At 40.6% G+C, this 24795-nt stretch overlaps 1 protein-coding gene across 2 annotated transcripts in view; it reads right to left on the minus strand.

The window, feature by feature from the left end:
- The window catches only part of SOS2 (SOS Ras/Rho guanine nucleotide exchange factor 2), a 114004-nt gene extending 92875 nt beyond the window's left edge, over positions 1-21129 (minus strand). Inside the window, exon 1 of one of the 2 annotated variants that reach the window (XM_007986629.3) lies at positions 20515-21129. In XM_007986629.3, the coding sequence (XP_007984820.1) occupies positions 20515-20601 (87 nt within the window). In that variant the 5' untranslated portion in view covers positions 20602-21129. The remainder of the gene's footprint in view (positions 1-20514) is intronic. The other variant, XM_007986631.3, reaches the window with a different exon arrangement.
- Positions 21130-24795: the final 3666 nt, after the last annotated feature.

Below are 24795 nucleotides of genomic sequence, written 5' to 3' on the forward strand. Positions count from 1 at the left end.
CCAAAGATGGCACTGTGGAGTATGAGGTGGGGCAGAGAGTTGCGGGGAGGCAGGGAAGTGTATGAATAGTGTTGAACCACTGCAGAAAAATAAAATCAGCGACTACTACTTCATCCTTTAACCAAAAATCAATCCTAGCTGCATGTTAGGCCTAACAAATAAATATACTCAATAAAGCTCTGACAGTGTAAAACTAGGTAATATCTTCATGATTTCAGGAATTGAAAAGGATTTCTTATATAGGATACAAAAAATTACTAGCTATGAAAGAAAGAACTGATAAACTTTATATTAAACTTTAAAATGTAGGTTTATCAAAAGACATCTTTAAGAAGGTAAAAAGGCAAGTTACAGAGTTGGAGAAGATATATGTGGTACATATAACAAAAGGCTTATGTCCAGAATATATAGAGAACTCCTAGAAGTTCAGTAAGAAAAAAATGATAAAAATCCCAAGAGAAAAAAATGGGCAAAAAGCCCTTAAACTAGCACTTCACAAAAGAAGAAATTCAAATAGCCCATATATATATTTAAAAGTGCTCTAGCTCTTAAGTAATCAGAAAAATGCAAATTAAACCACCATGAAAACTATCCGCTCACCAGGCAGCAATACTAAAAATTCTGGTAATACCAAACGTTGGTAACTATGTGAAGCAATGGGAACTATCACACACTGCTACTAGAATGTAAAATGGTTCAACCACTTTCAAACACTTTGCCATTAAAGTACTAAAGTTCAAGATATGTATACTCTATGACTGAGCAATTCCACTATAGGATATATATATTCAGGATAGATCTACATATATTTCTTTAGAACTATACAGTCCAATATAATAGACACTAGCCTCATGTGGGTACTGAACACCTCAAATGTAGCTCCACTGAGTGGAAATGGGATGTTGGTGTAAAATACAAATCAGATTCAAGGATTTAGTATTAAAATAAGAAGTCAAATTCTCAATTTTTATGACACATGCTGAAATGATTAGATTTATTGGGTTAAATATGTTATTAAAATCAACTTCATCTGTTTCTTCTTACTTTTCAACTGTGGCTATGATAATTTTCTTTTTTAACTTTTATTTTAGATTAAGGGGGTACATGTGCAGATTTTGTTACCTAGGTATATAGTGTCATGCTGAGGTCTGGGGTACAAACGATCCCATCACCCAGGTACTGAGCATAGTACTCCCCGTCTATTAGTCCCCGGTGTCTATTGTTAACACCTTTATGTCCATGGGTACCCATGTTTAGCTCTCACCTGTAAATGAGAACATGTAGTATTTGTTTTTTTGTTCCTGCACTAATTAATTCACTTAGGAAGGAAAATTTTATTTTATTTATTTTTTAATTTTTGAGACAGGTTCTTGCTATATTGCTCAGGCTGGTCTTGAACTCCTGGGATCAAACAATCCTCCTGCCTTGGCTTCCCAAAATGCTGGGATTATAGGCATGAGCCGCCATGCCCAGTCTAGGAGGGAAAATTTAAAATTACATGTGTGGCTCACATTATATCTCTTCTAGACAGCACTGCTCTAGAGAAATGAGCACACATGTTTATCAGAAGACATATGCTAGGAGGCTCATAAATAACATTATTAATAATACCTTCCAAAACTAGAAAAGAATTCAAATATTCATCCAGAATGGGACAGATATATTGTGGCTTATTAATACAATGGAATATACACAGGCCGGGCGCGGTGGCTCAAGCCTGTAATCCCAGCACTTTGGGAGGCGGAGACGGGTGGATCACGAGGTCAGGAGATCGAGACCATCCTGGCTAACACGGTGAAACCCCGTCTCTACTAAATATTACAAAAAACTAGCCGGGCGAGGTGGCGGGTGCCTGTAGTCCCAGCTACTCGGGAGGCTGAGGCAGGAGAATGGCGTGAACCCGGGAGGCGGAGCTTGCAGTGAGCCGAGATCTGGCCACTGCACTCCAGCCTGGGCGACAGAGCAAGACTCCGTCTCAAAAAAAAAAAAAAAAGGAATATACACAGTCAAAAAAATGCAGTAGTAATGACAGCTAGATAAAATGTGGATGCATCCTGAAAAAATGTTGGCAGAAAGAAGCCAGATAAAAAGAATACAGACAATGGGATTTCATTCACAAAGTCAGACAAAATTAAATACAAAAATAAAAAATAAACAAATTCAGAAAAAAAATAAACAACTGTGTTAAGGGATACATGCTGAGATGGAAAAACTGTAAAGAAAATCAAAACAGGCCGGGCACAGTGGTTCACACCTGTAATCCCAGCACTTTGGGAGGCCAAGGCAGGTGGATCGCGAGGTCAAGAGATCGAGACCATCCTGGCCAACATGGTGAAACCCCGTCTTTACTAAAAATACAAAAATTAGCTGGGCGTGGTGGTGCACACCTGTAGTCCCAGCTACTTGGGAGGCTGAGGCAGGAGAATCATTCGAAACCAGGAGGTGGAGGTTGCAGTGAGCTGAAATCATGCCACTGCACTCCAGCCTGGCAAAAGAGCGAGACTCCGTCTCAAAAAGAAAGAAAATCAAAACAGTGAATACCATAAAAGTGGTCACCTTTTGAAGAGTTATTCTGAGAAAAGTGCTGACAATGTTCTGTCTTCTAACCTGAGTGTTAAATAGGTGTTTCTTAAAATGTGTATTTATCCTTTAAACATTTTCTGATTATATGTTACACTTCACCATAAATAAGGTTTTCAAAAGTTTGAGAATCATCTAGCAAACAGAGGAAATTGAGTGGGGAAATTATCAATAAAATAAGTCTAAAGGGCTTTTCTAGTGCCCGCGTCACTGAACAAAATTTAAATGTCAGGACACTGGAGACAAAAAGAATATCCTACAAGACTGGGAGGACAGGGAAGTGAGGAGGAGCAGATTATATACAAGAAGCAGATATTACCTTTAGATTTCAAGTAATACTAGAAGCTAGATGGCAATGATGTTCAGCCTGGAATCCAAGACACCAACAATATCAAATGCCATGCTAAAATGACATTCTTAGATAGAATAAGGTCAAAAACTTTATCTCTCACGTAGCCTTTATCATTAAGCTTCTGTCATTTGTACTACACTAAAACAAGGGTATGAATCAAGAAAGAAAAAAATGGGATAAAGGAAATAAAGGAATCAATAGGGAAGAAAGGTCAAAGGAATGACCATCATAAAATGAAAGGAAATTATAGGATGAGAGCTGTACAACAGGAATAAAAGTGACCAGTCCACACTAGTGCAGGTCAGAAGGCTCTGGGAGAGACTGTCTCAAGAAAATGAACTTGACAGAGTATACAATGGGATGAAAATCTTGATAGGATATTTAGAAAACCAGTAAAAAGTTTCAATTTGGTAATAAGTATACTACATAGAAAGACACACAAACAAGAAAACAAGATAATTAATAACTCCAGTAAAAGCAGTGAGTTAGAAAAGAAAAAGCAGATTAAATAGCATTTACAGGCTGGGTGCGGTGGTTCACGCCTATGATCTCAGCACTTTGGGAGGCCAAGGTGGGGGTGGATCACTTGGGGCCAGGAACTCAAGACCAGCCTGGCCTACACAGTGAAGCCCCATCTCTACTAAAAATACAAAAATTAGCCGGGCCTGGTGGCACGTGCCTGTAATCTCAGCTGGAACCCGGGAGGTGGAGGTTGCAGTGAGTGGAGATTGTGCCACTGCACTCCAACCTGGGCGACAGAGTGAGACCCTGTTCCCCCCACTTCCCCCGCCCACAAGAAAAACCCCAAAAACAGCATTTACAGTCACAATAATGTAAACTTTGAATATTAATCCAACTCAAATTAAGATATAACTTGAAGTGGGGGAAGAGAAAATGCAAAGTATGTGTGGTTGGAGGGGAATGTATGTGCATATTAAAGAATATTAAATATTTTGTGCCACTGCACTCCAGCCTGGACAACAGAGTGAGTCCCTGCCTTAAAAAAAAAAAAAAAGAGAGAGAGAGAGAAAAGAATATTAAATCCTTACCCTCCATGGTAGGAACTCAACAGATAACATCCAAAACAAACAAACAAACAAAAAAAACAAAAAAAAAACAAAAACAAAAACAAAAAAAACAAGAAATAACAATATAAGCACGTTTTCTTTCTTAGAAATATAGAAGTAAATAAATCACTTTGAAAAGTTAAAGTGGTTTTCTTTAGGAAACAGAAAATTTTGTGTTTAAGGGGGAAGTAATGCTATTTTTCATAACAAGCCTTACAGAGCTAATTATCTTTTAATTTATATAAATAATTTTGACAAAATACAAACTAATTGATAAAAATAATTTTGAATTGGGGAATGGGGAAGTGGAAGGCCATGGTAAGAAAAGACTACTCTTTGAAGAAGTCTGGTCCAAAAAGTCTAACAGTAAGGCAGTTAGAAATTCACATAGGACCGATATCCAAAAAATCAGGCTTTCTAATATGTTTCTATGTTAGAAATATGTTTCTAACATATTTTCTAATAAATTCAAATTAGGTTTTCGGAAACTAAATATTTCCTCTTATACCCTGCACTTCTTTAACACAGCCAGAGATAACTTAATTACATTTTAACCATACATTTCTAATAGATCAATTGATTTTAAAATGACATTTTTAGAAAAATAGACATTTAACTGGGCATAGTGGGATACCTGTAGTCCCAGCTACTCTAGTGGCTAAGGTGGGAGGATTCCTTGGGCCTAGGAGTTTCAGGCTTCCAAACATAATGAGACTCCATCTCTAAATAAATAAACATTTATATTGCAAGTGTGGCAGTGGACTTCATAAGGCCGTTTCTTTTTTTTTCCTTTAAAAGATGAGGCCTACCTAAATTGCTCAGGCTGGTCACCAACTCCTTGGCTCAAACAATCCTCCTGCCTCCTCAGGACCCCCTCCCTGGGACAAGGTTGTTTCTTACATCTTTCCATAAAAAGCCAGGGTCCCCACTCAGTGAAAATGATGAACATGAGAATTAAGATAATGTCTAACTGGGATGGATTCTTTTTCTGTGATTATGATTTTGTTAAATAAGCTACAAAGCAATTTGAACATCAAGCATCAAAGTTTCTTATGCCAAACTTCTTAATTTCAAATACGAAAACAGTCATAAAAATAAATACATAATATTAAAATCTTACCCATAAATACTGTAATAGGACATCAAGAAGACAATGGAAGAGAACCATGCTTTACACTTCCACAGAGACAGTAAACATAAAATTACCACAACAGAACCAATTTGCCTATCATATTTTTTTGAAAGACTAGTCAGAAAAAGAGCAATTAAAATAATTTCCAGTCTTTAACAGTAGATTAACAAGTCAGACCTGTATTTTAGTTACACCATATTTTCAAATTGCCAGAAGGCATTTCCTTACATATAACACTATAAATAGAATAGTCTCATACTATAAATCCATGTGTAGACACACACAAAAGCACTTTAACTTTTTAACCTGATAAACCACTACATTTAACAAGTTATAGAAATGTTATTTCCTAATTTATATTTTTCAGTTTTTCATCTTCACATTTAAATTAAAAATCTTGCTAATACACTTGTTCATTAATTAACATTTGAGCTTCAGGTACCACGTGGAAATAAATCCTTTTGGATACACAGTCTGACTGATATTTATTTTTGCCAAATTCATTCCGTTGCCAAGATTTCCACAAGGATGCAAATATCTCAAACATCGATTAAGAATACTGGCAATGGGCCGGGCGCGGTGGCTCAAGCCTGTAATCCCAGCACTTTGGGAGGCCGAGACGGGCGGATCACGAGGTCAGGAGATCGAGACCATCCTGGCTAACACGGTGAAACCCCGTCTCTACTAAAAATACAAAAAACTAGCCGGGCGAGGTGGCGGGCGCCTGTAGTCCCAGCTACTCCGGAGGCTGAGGCAGGAGAATGGCGTAAACCCGGGAGGCGGAGCTTGCAGTGAGCTGAGATCCGGCCACTGCAGTCCAGCCCGGGCTACAGAGCAAGACTCCGTCTCAAAAAAAAAAAAAAAAAAAAAAAAAAAAAAAAAAAGAATACTGGCAATGTTTTCATTATAAAATGTTTTAGGGTTTTGGTTTTTTTGGTTTTTTGGTTTTTTTTGAGATGGAGTCTTGCTCTATTGCCCAGGCTGGAGTGTGGGGCAGTGATCTTGGCTCACTGCAACTTCCGCCTCCCGGATTCAAGAGATTCGCCTGCCTCAGCCTCCCAAGTAGCTGGGACTACAGGTGCGCACCACCACGCCCAGCTAATTTTTGTATTTTCAGTAGAGATAGGGTTTTACCATGTTGGCCAGGCTAGTCTCGAACTCCTGAGCTCAGGTAATCTGCCTGCCTCAGCCTCCCGAAGTGCTGGGATTACAGGCATGAGCCACCATACCCAGCCCATTATGAAATATTAAAATTCAATTTTAAAAGAAAATAATAAATTTTAGTTGAAGGATATACACTAAAACTACAAAATAGTGGCAGAACACGGTGGCTCACACCTGTAATCCCAGCACTTTGGGAGGCCAAGGCAGGAAGATCACCTGAGTTCAGGAGTTCAAGACCAGCCTGGCCAACATGGTGAAACCCCATCTCTACCAAAAGTACAAACATTAGCCGGGCAGCTACTCTGGAGTCTGAGGTGGGAGAATCGCTGGAATCCAGGAGACGCAGGTTACAGTGAGCTGAGATCGTGCCGTCGCACTCCAGCCTGGGTCACAGACTGAGACTCAATCTCAAAAAATAAAAATAAAATACAATAAAAATGAATAAATAAATAAAAATACAATATGCTGCTGATAGGAATTAAAGAAATAAATGATGAGATAAGCTATGAGTTGGAAGACTCAACACTGTTATAATGTCAACTTCTCCCAAATGATCTGTAGATGCAACACAATCTCAATCAAAATTCCAGCAAGCTTTTTTGTAGAAATTGGTATGTCGATTTAAAAATTCTTATGGAAATACAAAGGTCCTAGAATAACTAAAACAACTCTAAAGAAGAATAAAGTTGAAGGGCTAACACTACCTGATTTCAAAGATTTCTATAAAGCTATGGTAACCAAAACAGTATGGCACTGACATAAAGATAAGCGAAACGATCAATAGAACAGAATAGAGAATCCAGAAATAAAACCACACATATGTGGGCAACTGATTTTTTAAATAAAAGCATGAAGACCTTTAGCAAAGGAAAAAGAATAGCCTTTTCAATAAATGGTCACAGAAAAAACAGATAATCCACATGCAAAAAAACAAACATACCATATGCAGAATTATCACACCATGTATAAAATGATTCGACCAGCACCATAAGACAGGGAGAGATATTTTTTAAAAAAAAAGAAAGAAAAAGTGATTCAAATGGGTTATAGATATAAAAATAAAATTTAACCACAAAATTTCTAGAACAGGCCAGGTATGGTGGATCACACCTATAATCGCAAAATTTTGGGAGGCCGAAGCCGAAGGATCACTTTAGGCCAAGAGTTCGAGACCAGCCTGGGCAACACAGTGAGACCTTATCTCTATTTCTGAAAATTAAAATAAATAAATAAAAAATTTCTAGAAGGGAAAATTTTTGTAACCCTGGGTTAGGCAAAGATTTCCTAAATATGACACTAATGGCACAGTCCCTAAAAAAACAAACTGATAAAAATTTAAAACTTTTGTTCTCCAAAAGATAGTATAAACCAGGTGCAGTGGCTTATGCCTATAGTCCCAGTACTTTGGAAGGCTGAAGCAGGAAGATCACTTGAGGCCAGGAGCTTAAGACCAGCCTAGGCAACATAGCAAGACCCTACCTCTTAAAAAGAAAAAAGAAAGAAAGAAAGAAAAAGATAAAAAGATAGTATTAAGAGAATGATATATAATGAAACTTCCATAAAAAGAAAAAAAAAATAGGGGGCCGAGTGAGATGGTTTATGCCTGTAATTCCAGCACTTTGGGAGGCCAAGGTGGGTGGATTCCTTGAGGCCAAGAGTTTGAGACCAACCTGGGCAACACGGCAAAACCCTGTCTCTACTAAAAATACAAAAATTAGCAGGGCATGGTGGTGGGTGCCTGTAATCCCAGCTACTTGGGAGGCTGAGGGGAAAGAATCACTTGAACTCAGAAGGCGGAGGTTGCAGTGAGCTGAGACTGTGCCACTGCTCTCCAGCCTGGGTGACAGAGCAAGACTCCATCCCCCCCCAAAAAAAAACAAAAAACAAAACAACTCAACAAAAATGGGCGAAAGATCTGAACAAACACTTCACCAAAGAAGATATATGGAAGGTAAATAAAAACATGAAAGATGTTCAACATCATTAATCACTGGGGAAATGCAAACTAAAATACCATTACACTGCTATTAGAATGGCTAAAATTAAATTACCAAGTGTTGGCAGGAGGAACAGGATCTCTTATATTGCTGGTGGGAATGTAAAACTATAACCACTTTAGAAAACAGTTTGATAGTTTCTTAAAAAGTTAAGCAGCCAGGCGTGGTGGTTCACACCTATAATCCCAGCACTTTGGGAGGCCAAGACTAGTTTTATTTGAATAGCCAAGATCTGAAAAACTAAATGTACATAAATAAGTGAATGGATAAACAAGCCACAGTATATCTACACAATGGAATACACTACTGAGCAATAAAAAGGAATGAACTACTGATACATGCAACATAAATGAATCTCAAAATAATCATGCTGAAAGAAGCCAGATTGAAAAAAAAGAGTATTTACAGTATGATTCTATTAGTATTAATATAAAACTCTAGAAAATGCAATCGATAATGACAGCAAACAGATTAGTGATGGCTTGGGATGTCTCCTGAGAGTGGGGAGAAATAGGAGGGAGTTTACAGTCAAGAGGAAATTTATGGGGCTGAAGGATATGTCTACTAGCTTTTTTGGGATGGTTTTACTGTGTATATATAACTTATCACATTGTTGAAAACATCAAATTGTACATTGTAATGCACTGTAAATATATACTTTATATCAATTATATCCCCAATAAAGTTTTTAAAAATAATTCTAAAATGTAATATTCTAAGGCAACATTTTTCTAATCAAAGTGTATAAGCAAGAATTGAAACCACAGTTGTATACTCTAAACTCATTAAGATCAGGAACCATTTCTTGTTTGTTTTTTGGGGGGCAGGGGAAAGGTGTGGAGACAGAATCTTGCTCTGTCACCCAGGCTGGAGTGCAGTGGTGTGATCACCACTCACTGTTAAGTCTCAAACTCCTGGGCTCAAGGGATCCTTCCACCTCAGCCTCCCTTGTGGCTGGGACTACAGGTGGGCACTACCACACCAGCTCCCATTTCTTGTTTTTGGTCTCCTCCTACTTCCCTACACCTGTATTCTTAGCATACAGGTAATCTAGTATGTCATTAAAAGAACAGACCCTGCCGCAGTGGCTCACGCCTGTAATCCCAGCATTTTGGGAGGCCGAGGCGGGCGGATCATGAGGTCAGGAGACTGAGACCATTCTGGCTAACATGAAACCCCGTCTCTACTAAAAACATACACAAAAAATTAGCTAGGCGTGGTGGCCTGTAGTCACAGCTACTAGGAAGGCTGAGGCAGGAGAATGGCGTGAACCCGGGAGGTGGAGCTTACAGTGAGCTGAGACTGCATCACTGCACTTCCAGCCTGGGCGACAGAGAGAGACTCCGTCTCAAAAAAAAAAAAAAAAAAAAAAAAAAAGACCCTGCATAAAGAAAGCACTCGGTAAATACTTGTTAAACAGATTCACAGCAGCAAACAGATCTCTTGGCCTCACTGAAATTATCTGGATACTGAAAAAGCTTTTAAACTCCATAAAATTTGTTTTCGTTTCACTGGATATGTATCTGGAGACCTGGTTCTCATACAACTTTATAAATGAGGGAATTCCCTCTCTTATGTTTCTCTATTCCTCCCACTGTCTACTAATACTTCTCAGAGTCCATGCTCTTAATTAGGTACTTTCAGCAGGCTTTCACAATGTAAGTTTATTTAAAATGCAAATAAGTACAGGCCAAGAAGCTATTTCTACTTAACATTAGGTGAGAGCTTACCATAATATAATCAAATATGTAAAAAAGATTAGCTGAAGCAAAACTTTTTGTCATCAAAGTTTTCTGTGAATGGCACATGACCTAGAAGCACCTTCCCATAAAGGCAGGCCATTTGCCTGTAAACCCAAGATAGTACAGGCTAGATAAATGGTTCCCAACTTGTTCCAGTGGCAGATCATTTGGAAATCAGTGTTCTTTGCAGAACATGAAATATTAAGACATATATTCTATCACAGCAGGGACAATGCTAGTAATGACTTTAAAACTTAAAATCAAACTACAGGAACATGTTTGTAAGACAAAAACCAAAAAGTATTAAAAGCCATTTTCCCTTTAAAACCTCCATTATCACTCGTTCACTTCTTTTACAATCTTTCACTACTCACTAGCAAGTAAACTGCAGCAGACAACAAAGATTGTTTTTTCTAATTTATAGAAGAAAAATAAAATTGAAAAAAAAAATAGCTTTTTCCCCCCTGTGAACTGGGAAAAGATCACTATTAAATTTGTTTCATTCACTTATGTTTAATCAGTCCCTGGGCCAAACACCCACGTCTGTCAGGATACTTTCTAAACAGCCATATGTTTCCTAAAGAAGATCTGTCTGACAAGGTGCCTGCACACAGTGAGTAAAGCAGGGTCTCCTTTTACACCTCTCCTTTCACAGCTGCCCTCCCATTTTACTAAGAAAGGCGGATCTCTCACTTATCTTGAAATTCTCTATAGTATACACATGTTGCTCTGAAGTGCAATAAATAAATCCTAGGATACTAAACAAAGAGACAATTACAAATATTTTCATTTAAGTATCTTGCCTCTTCCATCCTCTAGCCTACTGTCGAAAAACACATCCTCCTGAGGGGACAGGCTCATGAAAATAAAAAGAAAGCATCTCTAAGATTTTTTAAAAATTAGCCAAGTGTGGTGGCATGTGCCTGCAGTCCTAGCTATTCAGGAGGCTGAAGTGGGAGGATCACTTGAGCCTGGAAGGTTGAAGCTGCAGTGAGCCATGATCATGCCACTGTACTCCTGCCTGGGTGAGTGACAGAATGAGACTTTAATAATAATAATAATAATTCAGTTCAAAAGACGGGTTTTAAAGCTTTACGGTCGTAGGGAAAATCTTTTTAAACTCAGTATGCAGACTTTTTTGTGGTTGTAAAGAAGTATAAATAAAAAAGAGGGATTAAAGACTCTTAAATCTAAAAATATTATATTAGAATTATGTAGGGGAAATATAATGAAAAAAGTTCACAGAGAAAAAAGGACAGTGTAAAATTTCCAACTTTTAAAGACACACTTTTCATGTGCATTTTTAAAAGATGATGGTGGATATCAAATTATTTTCGTATTTAAATTCCATTCAGCACATTTAAAAGACTGATGGAACTGTTTTTCCTTAAAACATGAGTATTTACAACACATGTGAAATTACATCTACTGCAACTATTTAAATGTAAAATGGAAATTTCCAGATGTCAGCATAAAAATGTGCAAGTTTTTCAAAATTCTTTTGGGATACACAGCAAAAAAAGTTAGAAAACTCCTAATTTAGGAGAAAGAATCAAGTAGATTCAGTGATGAATAGATGTTAGAAAGAGGGGAAGAATGATGACTAGGTTTCTGGACTGAGAACTGGATATACCATTTATATTGGAGATAAGGTTTATGAGAGAAAATACTGTGAACATTGATGTGGCACTGTCTGGGAAGCAGGAGGATGTAGCAGTTTTAGATAGGCTGTAAGAGAAAATCTCTCCAAGAAAATGATGCTTGACTATAAAGACCTAAAGGAGGTAAAAGGGCCAGCCAGGTGATTATCTAAGGGAAGAGTGTTTCAGGTAGAAAATTCAGCAAGTACAAAAGTCCTAAGACTAAAACATGTCTATGTTATAGAAACAAGAAAGCTAGTATGGGGCAGAAGCAGAACAAACAAGGGACAATATTAAAGAGGTCAGAGAGGTAAAAGCAGGAGGTGGGGCAGTCCCAGAACGCAAGGACCTAGTAAACCTTTGGGAAGACTAACTTTTATTCTGAGAAGCACTGAAAGGGTTTTGAACAAAGCAGTGAAATGATCTCACTTATCTCTATTGTGTTTGGGGGAAAAAAACCCCAAAAACTAAATAGGGCAAGAGTAGATGAGCAGAGACCAGTTGAAAAGATATTTCAATATTCCAGGAGATTGGTGATGATGACTTGGTTCCAGGTGATAAAAGTCAAAAAGTATAAAACAGTAACTATAGTTATAGTTTGAAGTAGAGCTAAAAGGATGTGCTGACAAATTAGATGTGTGGTATAAAAAAAGACAATATTCAAGAATAACTTAAGATTTTTAGTTTGAGCAACCAGAAGGATGGAGTAGCCGTTTATTGATATGTGAACCACTACAAAAGGAACAAGTTTGCGGGGGAAGAAAAGGATTCAGCGTTGGCTGAGATGCCTATGTGGAAATATCAAGTAAAAAGTTGGCCGGGCGTGGTGGTTCATGCCTGTAACTCAAACACTTTGGAAGCTGAGGAAGCAGGAATGCTTGGGCTCAAGAGTTGAAGACCAGTTTGTGCAAAGTTTTTAAAAAATTGGGCCTGGGTGCAGTGGCTCACCCCTGTAATTCCAGTACTTTGGGAGGCCAAGGCAGGCAGATGACAAGGTCAAGAGATTGAGACCTTCCTGACCAATTGGTGAAACCCGGTCTCTACTTAAAATACAAAGAAATTAGTTGAGCGTGGTGGCGCATGCCTATAGTACCAGCTACTTGGGAGGCAGGAGAATCGCTTGAACCTGAGAGGTGGAGGTTGCAGTGAGCCGAGATTGCACCACTGCACTACAGTCTGGCGAAAAAGCGAGATTCCATCTTAAAAAAAAAAAAAAAACCATTAGCTGGGGTGTGGTGGCACACACCTGTAGTCCAGCTATATAGGGGTGGCGGTGGATGAGGTGGGAGGACCACTTGAGTCCAGGAGGTTAAGGCTGTAGTGAGCTGTGATCTTGCCACTACACTCCATCCTAGGTGATAAGAGTGCAACCTTGTCTCAAAAAAAGAGTTGAGCATCCATGTTTAAGAAAGAGGTGTGGCCGGGGGCGGTGGCTCACGCCTGTAATCCCAGCACTTTGGGAGGCCGAGGCGGGCGGATCACAAGGTCAGGAGATCGAGACCATTCTGGCTAACACGGTGAAACCCCGTCTCTACTAAAAATACAAAAATCTAGCCGGGCGAGGTGGCGGGCGCCTGTAGTCCCAGCTACTCGGGAGGCTGAGGCAGGAGAATGGCATGAACCCGGGAGGCGGAGCTTGCAGTGAGCCGAGATCGCGCCACTGCACTCCAGCCTGGGCGACAGAGCGAGACTCCATCTCAAAAAAAAAAAAAAAAAAAAAAAAAAAAAAAGAAAGAGGTCTGAGCCAGAAATGTAAATTTGGCAATTAACAGATATAGATTATATGTGAAGCAATGAGGTAGGATGGCATCTCCAAGGCAGCATGTGTAAATAGAAATAGAAGTCTGAAAAATGGCCAGGCACAGTGGCTCACGCCTGTAATCCCAACACTTGGGAGGCCGAGGCGGGCAGATCACGAGATCCGGAGTTCGAGGCCAGCCTGGCCAATATGGTGAAACCTCGTTTCTACTAAAAATACAAAAATAAAATTAATGACATGGTGGTGCATACCTGTAATCCCAGCTACTTGGGAGGCTGAGGCAGGAGAAGTGCTTGAACCTGGGAGGCAGAGGTTGCAGTGAGCCAAGATCGCACCACTGCACTCCAGCCTGGGTGACAGAGCAAGACTCTGTCTCGAAAAGAAAAGAAAAAAAACAAAAACAAAAACAAAAATATATATATACACACACACACACATATATATATATGTGCTCTGGGGGAGGTCAGAAGGATTTGGTCAGGAAGATGAGGAAGAATCAAGGAAAGGGGAACTAGAAGGAATATTCAGAGAAAAAAAAACCCTGAAAGCTTGATGTTCTTCTGGAAGCCAAATGAAGAAAGGATTTCAAAAGGAGAAAGAGATCAACTGTAAAATGCTGCTAATAGGTCAATTACAAAAGAACTATAATATACTTTGCATGTAAGAACTAGTGTTTGGCAGGCAGGTGGCTCACTCCTGTAATCCCAGAACTTTGGGAGGCCAAGGCTGGAGGATCACTTGAGTCCAAGAATTTGAGACCAGCCAGGGGACATAGCAAGACCTTGTCTCCACAGAAAAATAAGAAAATTAGCTGGGTGTAGTGGCAAATGCCTGTAGTCCCAGCTACTCAGGAGGCTGTAGTGGGAGGATCGTTTGAGCCTAGGAGTTGGAGGCTACAGAGAACTATGATCATGCCACCGTACTCCAGCCTGGGTAGCAGAGCAAAACCCTGTCAAAAAAAAAAGAGAGAGAAAGAGAGAAATAGTGTTTGAGTTTACAAAATGACCTAATGAAGAAGAAAATTGGACTACAGAAAACTTTACTTAGAAGAGCTAATACTAGTCCTTATATCTAGATCTTGATATTATTTTCATCTTGTTGCTTCACTTCTACATGTTAAAATGTGAAGTGTGTAATACTTTATCCATTTGAAAAAACTTTGTACTAGCATGTATTTTTATGTAAAAGAAGAAAATAATGTTTTTATGGACATGGGGGTCTCACTATATTGGTCAGGCTGGTCTTGAACTCCTGGCCTCAAGCAATCCTCCCATCTCAGCCTCCCAAAGTACTAGGATTACAGGCATGAGCTACCGCACCTGGCCCATGGAAGAAAATAATTTTTGGTTGTTAATTGTTAACATGAGATAATGCTAAATCCACTAGTTACATTAAAATTCCTTTTGATTCAAATATGCAGGATATAATCGAACTACTGTTCCCCTGAAAGAGAGTCCATGGTTAATATAAAAGACATATACTTGATTTATGTCAAGTGGTAACACAGGTAATGCTTTGAATACTCAGCATAAAACACTTTAATGGAATATTATTGCTCCAAATATACCATACCAAAATTAAACCGAAAATAGAAGGCTACTTAATCATGGCTGACAGGGAGCCAAGTACAGCAAGTTAAAGTACATTCCTACTGCTCATCTAGTTCTGGCTGAACTCTTCGGGTCAGTTTGGGTCATTATTAGTTTGGAATAATTCCAAATGACTCCCTCGAGTTCTACTGTTATATTCAGCGGCTTTAGGAATTCCACAACAGGCCCCATGTCACAAAAATCACAGGATCCCTTATTAGTTTTTGGCTTTGACTTGAAGTAATCTTTTCAAAACGAAATTCTGATCGAGTTAATCTAATTACTTTGCCGTGTAAATGCGAATCCAACAGGACTTCCTATTCTCAGGTGAAGACCTTAACTCAGTGTACCTACAGTCTACCATACATCTACTTATTCTTCTTGTTTTTTAAAACAAGTCATTAAATTCAGAATCTGAGACCTATTCAAAACAAACAAATCATGTTCTTACTTTCCCCTCAGCCTCAAATCCTTTCCCCCTGCCCCCTTTTTTTTGGTGAATTCTACTGATCTTTCAGATAATTGTTGACTTCCTTAGTGTCTGTCTCTCTGCCACAGCCATTTAGAACACAAGCCTTATGACAGCAGGGGCTCTGCTAAATCTTCCATATCAGACACTGCAGAACAGTGTCTGCAGCCAGGCGAGGTAGCTCACACCTGTAATCCCAGCATTTTTGGAGGCCAAGGTGGGAGGATCGCTTGAACCCAGGAGTTCAAGACCAGCCTGGGGACAGTAATATCAATATATTTGAATACATCATCCAGAAAGAAGCACAAATCTTGCTTTCTTAAAGTCTTCTTTGACTCTCATATCAATGACACCAGTTATATTTTCTCAGATCACCCTTTACTTTTCTTGTGGGCCTCAGGAAAGATCCAGTGCTATCTTCTAAAACAAACTTCCAAGAGACATTTGTACAAACGCAGAAACACTAGGATCTCAGTAGAATTTCACAAAACCATTTTTAAATCAAAGCCCTTACCATTCTTTTTCCTTGCCCTAGACTGCTATTAACAAACCCAGACATTCTCTCACACCTCTTGCCTTTTAGATATCTAAGAGCAAATTGTCACAGGGTGGGGAGGTCGATATTTAACCTGAATCTAATTGGACTCAGGAACAAAGTAATTCAACCAATTCTTTCTACCTTTCTCTGACATTTATAACTACAGCTGGCAAGAAAACAGCCATATTTTTTTCTATGGCTAGCCTGGTGAAAAACACCTTACTGAAAAGACATCTACAAAAGAAATATCAGGGACTGTAAAATCTGATAAAATGATTTTGAGGTATATTTCCCATATGAAGAATGCTGATTTATCTCAACATACAATCAAATAACACATGCATATAGTACCAGGGCATTTCAAAGACACAGGTAATAAACTGCATTTACAAATATATACCATGCTCTTTTTTCCCCAAGTAACACGATAGCTTCAATGATCTTGGGGAGCAGTGGTGAAGGCAATTATGTTCTTGGTTCTTTTATGGAAGATACATAATTTAGCAGTAATGTTAACAATCCATGCATCATCCATCAGTAGTGTCATTTCACTCTGCTTTGCAGCCCTCTATGTTTTTAAATGCTCTAGGTGAGGTTCTGTTTTAAAAGTTAAAGAACAAGCAAAAAGCTAAAGAACACCACATTTCTATTTCCAAAATTATTTTTCCATAAATCTATCTGTTTATCTCTGTGTTTCTTTTTCTTTCTTTCTTTCTTTTATTGAGACAGAGTCTCGCTCTGTCGCCCAGGCTGGAATGCAGTGGGGTGATCTCGGCCCACTGTAACCTTTGCCTCCCAGGTTTAAGTGATTCTCCTGCCTCAGACTCCCGAATAGCTGGGATCAAAGGCATGCACCACCATACTTGGCTAATTTTTGTATTTTTAGTAGAGACGGGCTTTCGCCATGTTGACCGGGCTGCTCTCGAACTCCTGACCTCAGGTGATCCACCACCTTGACCTCCCAAAGTGCTAGGATTACAAGCATGAGCCACTGCACCCAGGCCATCTCTGTGTTTCCCTGTAATGCAATGAATACTTGAGGTTGATTTTTTAAAAATCCCTTGCATTTTTTTCAATGTTGACAATGGTGACTTTGTCAAATACATATATACGGATATATATATGGATGTATACATGGATATAGATATAGATATCCAGTTTTCATAAAAATTAGCCAAAACTGGAAAATAAGCAAAAGAGAATACTGGGTGTGTTTCACTACAGTGCTATGCTTGAATCTTTTATTAATTTCTATTGATTGAGCTATTTTACACATCTATAAGATTAAGTTACAGATTTTTGGCACATAGAGATGCAAGTAATTTTTTTTTCTTTTTTTTTGAGATGGAGTCTCGCTCTGTTGCCCAGGCTGGAGTGCAGCGGTGCAAACTCGGCTCACTGCAACCTCCACCTAGCAGGTTCAAGTGATTCTCCTGCCTCAGCCTCCCAAGTAGCTGGGATTACAGGCACACACCACCACGCCTGGCTAATTTTTGGTATTTTTTTAGTAGATACGGGGTTTCACCATGTTGGCCAGGCTGGTCATGAACTCCTAACCTCAGGTGATCCACCAGCCTCGGCCTCTCAGAGTGCTGGGATTACAGGCGTGAGCCACCACGCTGGCTGAGATGCAAGTAATGTGTAGCCAGAGGAAAAGATAACCCAAAGCCTACTCTTTTATGTTTCTTGTAGGATATTAACTAATTCTGTATGTAACCCAACAGTCTTAATATTCCCTTATTAAATTGCCTATAAATACCTACCTCCTCAAATTTTCATATTAAATGACTTTAACATCTTACTAGTTCCCTCATTAAGTAATGGGCTGAATCAAAATCATTGATACATGCTCATTTACAGTTGCATGGAAGTCATGACTTTATCTTTCTGAAAATTATATTCTAACAGTTTTAGACGTTCTACCAAGATGTCCAAGTGGACTAAACTGACACAGTCAAGTACATTGCTCCTTTCATAGACACACAAATATCCCTTACTGAACTCTGAGCTCAGAATCGCTATCTCATTTACATAAACCAAAACCTTAAATTTTAGAATTTCTGGTTTAGATGGTATACACCTTTGGAGGGGCCTTTATTTTATCTTTGTATTCTTAGGATCCAGCATCATGTCAAGTACCTAAAATGTGTTCAATAATGGTTAGGTGAATTAATGAAGCTAGAATACACCACATGTACAATGGCAACACCAACTGAAGGAGAGAGATATTCCAATCAAATCCTAGTTGTCTTTGTAACTATCTGGTCAGCTAGAGGAAGGATGCCAAGTTCTAGACGCTCTCAATGTGAAGACAGAGACTCCCCCAAAATGGTAGAAATTCTCGTTTTACAAAGACAAGGTGGCTGATACATAACAGAATTTAAAACTTCCTGCAAAGAAAAGAGTGAACCTTTAGCTCCCTAAGAGCTACAGCTCTTAGCAGGCACTATAGACCTACAAGTTGCAATGTCCTAAATACCACAAAAGTGGACATAATCTTAATTACTTTTAACAAAATTTTTCCAAAAATATTTTTTAAAATTTCCATACAAATGTACTTCAATTCCATCATAACAGTAAGTTAACAGAAAATGTCTTCTGAATTCACCTCAAAAGACCAAATTTTCTTAGATGTATTTACTTTATAAAGAACATACTAGAACTGTGGAATATGACATAGTATCTACAAGGCACCTGAGTTCCAGGAAAGCAAGCACAATATAAATGTATAAATGCAAAGTAATAGCATCAAAGCAATGGACTAGGATTGGATGCTAATCTTGGCTTTGTCTCTAGCCTAACTTGAAAAAAAAAAAAAAAAAATCTGGGTCTGGTGCCAGGTGGCTCAGGCCTGCAATCCCAGCAGTTTGGAAGGCAGAGGTGGGAGGACTGCTTGAGGCCATAAGTTCAAGACCAGCCTGGGCAACATAGTATAACCCTGTCTCTATTTAAAGAAAAAGAAAACATAAATCTGTTTCGGGACATGAAAGATTATTAGAATCAAAGTTACCTATTGAACAAGTTATGCAACACACACTCAAATACTATTTGCTACCAGAAAATTATAAACGGGTACACACCTGCATCACACTGCCAACAATATAGGCCTACCTGATAACTACACTCACACTTCCCTGTGGTCAAAGGGCTAATTACTATCTACACATTTCCCCCTTTGCTTTTAATTCAGGCCAGAGTTCATTATCACCACTCAGCACACTTTTCATTTCTTCCCCTTTCCTTACAGAATTGGGCTGCACATGGAAGTAAGGTCAATTTAATACTTTAGCACTTAGTATACCAATGGAATAACTGTCTAGCTGCCACTAGTCATCTCTGCCAGGTTCTTTAAAAAGATACGACTTGGTGTTTGCCCTGAGGAAAGCAATACTTCCTTGTAAGAATTATGAAAATAATGGAAAATCTGCAACTCTCAACGCATGAGGAAAATGTCCTTAACTTTAAAATACACTACTTCCTTTCATTTATAGAAATTTAATGTATGAGGATATATTTTCCAAGTATAGTCTTTTAAATTAATCTTTATTTTTTCTTTATTATTTTAGAATGCATTCTTGGTTATTTTGCACAAAAGGCAGAAAGGACTAAGTCTGCATTAATGGCAAAGAAAGCCCCTGCTCAGCAGGCATGATAGCTGATCCCGCACCTATTCACAGTCTTTAAATGTCTTGATCCTACAAAAGGATTTATTATAAAAATGATCGTATGGTTAGTACCTAAATTCAGAAGAAGACCACCACCATCTACAGGAAAGATGCACCCTAGCAATGCACCCAAACGTGAAAGACTGATTTGCAGGAGTTGCCCCTTTTTGTTCCTTAAAATGATTTCAAGTCCTAAATCGCAATTTGGTCGTGAAGACACCAAATTTTCTAAGGGTAATCTCTTGTAAACAGGTAAGACACCGTCTGCAGGAAGTGGGCAGGCGCTTTAAATTTACCTTTAGAACTGTAAAATGAATAAGAATATTATGACTCACTGACATTTCACACATGTGAAACATCCCTATTACAAAAAAACATTGCCTCATAAGTGGATACCCTTGACAAGCAAACTGCCTAGGGGAAACACTCCCAAAGAACTTAATTAAAAGTAATTACCCGGCCTGAAAATGTGCTTTTGTTTTAGAAACTGTCTAAATACCAGCGGGACTTTCTCTTGCCCGATTCCAGCCTGAGGACAACAAATTGGTCAACGGCGGAAGTAGCCTGACGAAATGACTGCAACATGAAATCCAGTTTTATGATCATAACAAAACCTTCCTTCCGGGACCAGGCAAAAAAACTTGAGAAACGTCCTTCAGAATGCAACAGGCAATTGTGAGCCCCCCATTGCCAGCCAACGAGAAACTGCTCGGCCCCGGGACTCGAGCCCTGTGGGAGGAACAAGCTGCTCCCCGTTAGAAGCCCGGGGGACCACGGGCCCGGCCCCTAACCCGCCGGCCGCCCCGGCCCCAGCACTGACCTTCCGCAGGGCCGAGACCAACAGTCCCCGCCATTTCGGACTATTCTCCTCACTGAAGAACTCGTAAGGCTGCGGCGCCTGCTGCATGGCCCCGGCGACAGCGCCTCCGCATCGGCGGCAGCCCGCGGGCCGGGCCGGTGGCCTGACAGGCAGGGCGCGGGCCGCCTCGCCTCGCCGGCGGCCGCCGCCTCCCGCCCGGACCGAGGCTACGGCCGAGGCGGCTGAGAGGCGGCGCCGGCGGGCAGGCGGAGACCCCGGGGTCGACTTCCTCCGCAGGGGCGGCCCTCGCCTCCTGCAGTGCCCGCAGAGGAAGCGCGGCGACCCGCGAGTCCGGGCGACCCCCGGCGGCGACCTCCTTTCCCGGCGGCGCTGGCCCGCTTCTGGGGCGGCTCCTCCTCCTTTGTCTGGGTTCGCGGCCCGGCAGGGGTACAGCTGGCCCAGCCCCGCCCCGACTCCCGCTACGGCCGCGGCGGGCGGTGAGCAGCGGCGGCGGCTGCTTGTCTCCTCATCGCCTCCTCCCTGCCCTCCCAGCCGACAGCGCCGCCCGGCCCGGCCCACTCGAGTCACCTCCACAAAGCTCTGGGGACCGACCCGGAGTGCGCGTCGGGCGAGCGAGACTCACTATGGCGCGCACAGCGCCGGCCGCCGCTGCTGCCCCTTTAGCAGCCGCACAGAGTGCCTCGGTGTCGCCGCCGAGCCCCGGGTCCCAGCAGCCGAGGCTCGGCCCGCCCCCTCGGCCCGGCGCTCATAATCCCGAGTAGCCCGAGAGGCCTAACACGGAGCATGCGCGCCGCGGAGCAGGCAGAGGCGCCTTCCCGGCGCTGGGGTGCGGGGCCTGGGGCCCCCGGGGAGTCCGCTTTTCCCGGGACTGTACCGGGGGCAGCTCCAGACTCTCCAGTTTGACTGCTTTTTCCCCATATGCCCCCTCCTTTCGACCTGCTCAAGACAATCCGAACTCGGTGCTACTCTTGTGGCGCCTCGAGCCCCAGCACTACCGTCGTGGGAGGCTGTACAGGGACGTGGAGAGAAAGGGTCATTCGGGCTGGACGGGATATTTAACGTATTTGTGCTCTATGTGGCTTGTTTTCATGAGTACTGTGTGCTTATACAAATTATATACTATATATAGTATATCGTTAGGAGATATAGCAACTGTTTCTTAGGGTGATGGTGTGGGAACCGAGAGATGAGCCGTGGAAAGCCCTTGCCTGGTGGTAGGGTCAAAGGGGCAGATGACAGTGACGTTGATCAAGCTTGAATTGAAAGTTCCTTCACTTGCACGGGCCCTTGTGCGTTCACAAAATCATATCGTTTTTACAAAACTTTCAAAAGATATTTTCGAATTGTTTTCTTAATCGTGTCTTCCAAATTGTGTAGGCTTCAGGTCCTACAAAACCTGGATTGGCCTCTGGGACACACTCATTAGCAACCCAGAAAAGATCTGACAAGCTTTTCAGTTCAAAGAGGCATAGGCTCTGGTAACTTTATCATTACCACGAATTTCATCCCACTAAAGAGGCTGAGCACATTACTTTTAACAGGTTGTAAAGAAGATATCTTACTCCCTGTCTCTAGCCACCAGCAGTGAGAAAGGGAAAAGACGAACAGGGTACAAAAAATAAGTCAGTACTACAGTTCGGTTCCGGCATTTATCAGTAGCTGAGCAATTATTCTCCCCAAAACATGCACCACTTTTTCATTTGGGTAAAATCAGAATGGCAGAGTTGGAAAATAAGATTATTTTTCTAATCCAAGTATCCACTAAATCAAGAATATCCTCTAATAAATGGCCATATCTATTCACACGTACTTGGGATAAAAGGTGGGATGGTAAAATGCTTGTATTTCTCCCATTAATGTTTCAGTCTGTGAGAGCAAAGACTTTGGCTTATATAGAGGGTCCTTAGTTTTCTCTCCTGTTCCCAGACTCCAGCTATAAACTACTATTCTGTCAAACTACTAGACCATGTATGTTCTCTTTACTCATAGGAGAGTAAAGTTGTTAGAAATCTCATTCTTGGCCAGAAATTTCAGAAGGCTTTTCTGGGCCAAGTCAGGCCTGAAGACATATTTTGTTTAGCTAAGGCTGTATTTAAATTTAATTGTTAACATTTTAAAATCAAGGGGCTTCATATAAAAGTCTGTATTTTCAGCTTCTCTTGACAAAGATCTGGCAAAACTGGGGTCTACTGCATTCGTGCAACAGAGTAATCAGCAGGCACTGGGTAGTGGCTGCCCTCTTTACAAAAGTATGCCATCCATTTCCAGTTGGCTATACTTCCCACCTGGCACTCTTCACCCTTTTATGTAACTTGCCTAGTCTGTACAGGCATCTGAGTTGTGATCTCTGGGCTGAGCAAACAGAAATGTGATCCACGTGCATGCGGAGGATAGTCCCAAGAATGACAGCAGTAAAAAGTTTCCCATTCAGGACCGGGTAAGGTGGCTCACACCCGTAATTCCAGCACTTTGGGAGGCCGAGGCGGGCGGATCACCTGAGGTCCGGAGTTTGAGACCAGCCTGACCAACATGGGAAAACCCCATCTCTACTAAAAATACAAAACTAGCTGGGCAAGGTGGCGCACACCTGTAATCCTTAGCTACATGGGAGGCTGAGGCAGGAGAATCGCTTGAACCTGGGAGGTGGAGGTTGTGGTGAGCTGAGATCGCGCCATTGCACTCTAGCCTGGGCAACAAGAGCAAGGCTCCATCTCAAAAAAAAAAAAAAAAAAAAAAAAGTTTCCCATTCAGACAAATGGGCCATCTAGAAAAAATGTTGGATCCATACCCTATACACTACACTAGCACAAACTCCAGATATGTCAAATATTTAAATATAAACAATAAAACCATACAATGATTCATTTATAACCTCAGAGCAGAAAAAAGACACTTTCACTATGACACAAGATCTAAAAGACTGATGAATTCAATTTTTATAAACGTATGAGCCAGGCATGGTGGTTCATGCCTGTAATCCCAACAACTCCAGTGGCCGAGGCAGAAGCATAGCTTGAGGCCAGGAGCTAGAGACCAGCCTGAGCAACACAGTGAGACCCTGTCTCTTTAAAAAAAAAACAAAAACAAAAAAGGCAAAAAAATCATCAGATAAGCCAAAAAGAAAATGACAAACTGGAAAAAATATCTGCAACTCATTTTTGTGGGTTTTTTGTTTGTTTGTTTGAGATGGGGTCTCACTCTCTTGCTCAGGCTGGATTGCAGTGGCATGATCCTGGGTCACTACTACCTCTGCCTCCTGGGCTCAAGTGATCCTCCCACTTCAGCCTCCCAGGTAGCTGGAATCATAGGCATGTGTCACCATGGCCGGCTAATTTTTTGTATTTTTGGTAGAGACAGGGTCTCACCATGTTGCCCAAGCTGGTGCAATTCATTTTTGTAGTTATTTTCAGTAAAATATAAAAGAGCTCCTACAAATTAAAAGACTAGAATTCAATAAGAAAAACAAAGGGGCGAGGCACAGTGGCTCAACACCTGTAATCCCAGCACTTTGGGAGGCTAAGGCAGGAGGATCCCTTGAGCCCAGGAATTGAAGACCAGCCTGGGCAACATAATGAGACCCCATCTCTATTAAAAAAAAAAAAAAAAAAAAAAAAACTTTTTAAAAAATTTAAAACGCACAGAAAAAAGAAGACATAAATACGGCAAATGAGACAAGGTGCTCAACATCGTTGATCATTAGAGAAATGCAGATCAAAACTACAGTAAAATATCATCTCCCCCAGTTAAAATGGCCTATATCCAAAAGACAGGTAATAACAAATGCTGTTGAGGATGTGGAGAAAAAGATAATCCTCTTTTGGGGTTATACTGTTATCATTTTTCACCTATTAGAATAGCACAGATGAAAAAGTTTGATTACACACTATGATGGTGAAGATATGAGGAAACAAGCATTCTAATATGTTGTAAGTATATTAGGACTGTCAATTGTAAGTATATTAGGACTTCTGTCTAGGGGAACGAGATAACATCAAAGTTTCCCTTTGACCTAGCAAATTCTAGGAATATGTCCTGTAGATATACTTGCTTTTATATGAAGTCACTTAGAGACAAGGTTATTCATTGCAGTGTTGTTTATTATACCAGAAGTAAAACAAAACAAAAAATGTCCTAGAAATAAACAGTTTAAATAATCAGTAGGAATAGGGGACTAGTTCAATAAATAATAGTAAATCCATACAGTGGAACCCATAAAGTTATTTTAAAATAACCAGGCCTCTGTGGAACATTATCCAAGATATGCTGCAAAGTGAAAAGTGC

The sequence above is a fragment of the Chlorocebus sabaeus genome, chromosome 24 (assembly GCF_047675955.1).
Source record: "Chlorocebus sabaeus isolate Y175 chromosome 24, mChlSab1.0.hap1, whole genome shotgun sequence".
In the NCBI taxonomy this organism is placed as follows: domain Eukaryota; kingdom Metazoa; phylum Chordata; class Mammalia; order Primates; family Cercopithecidae; genus Chlorocebus; species Chlorocebus sabaeus.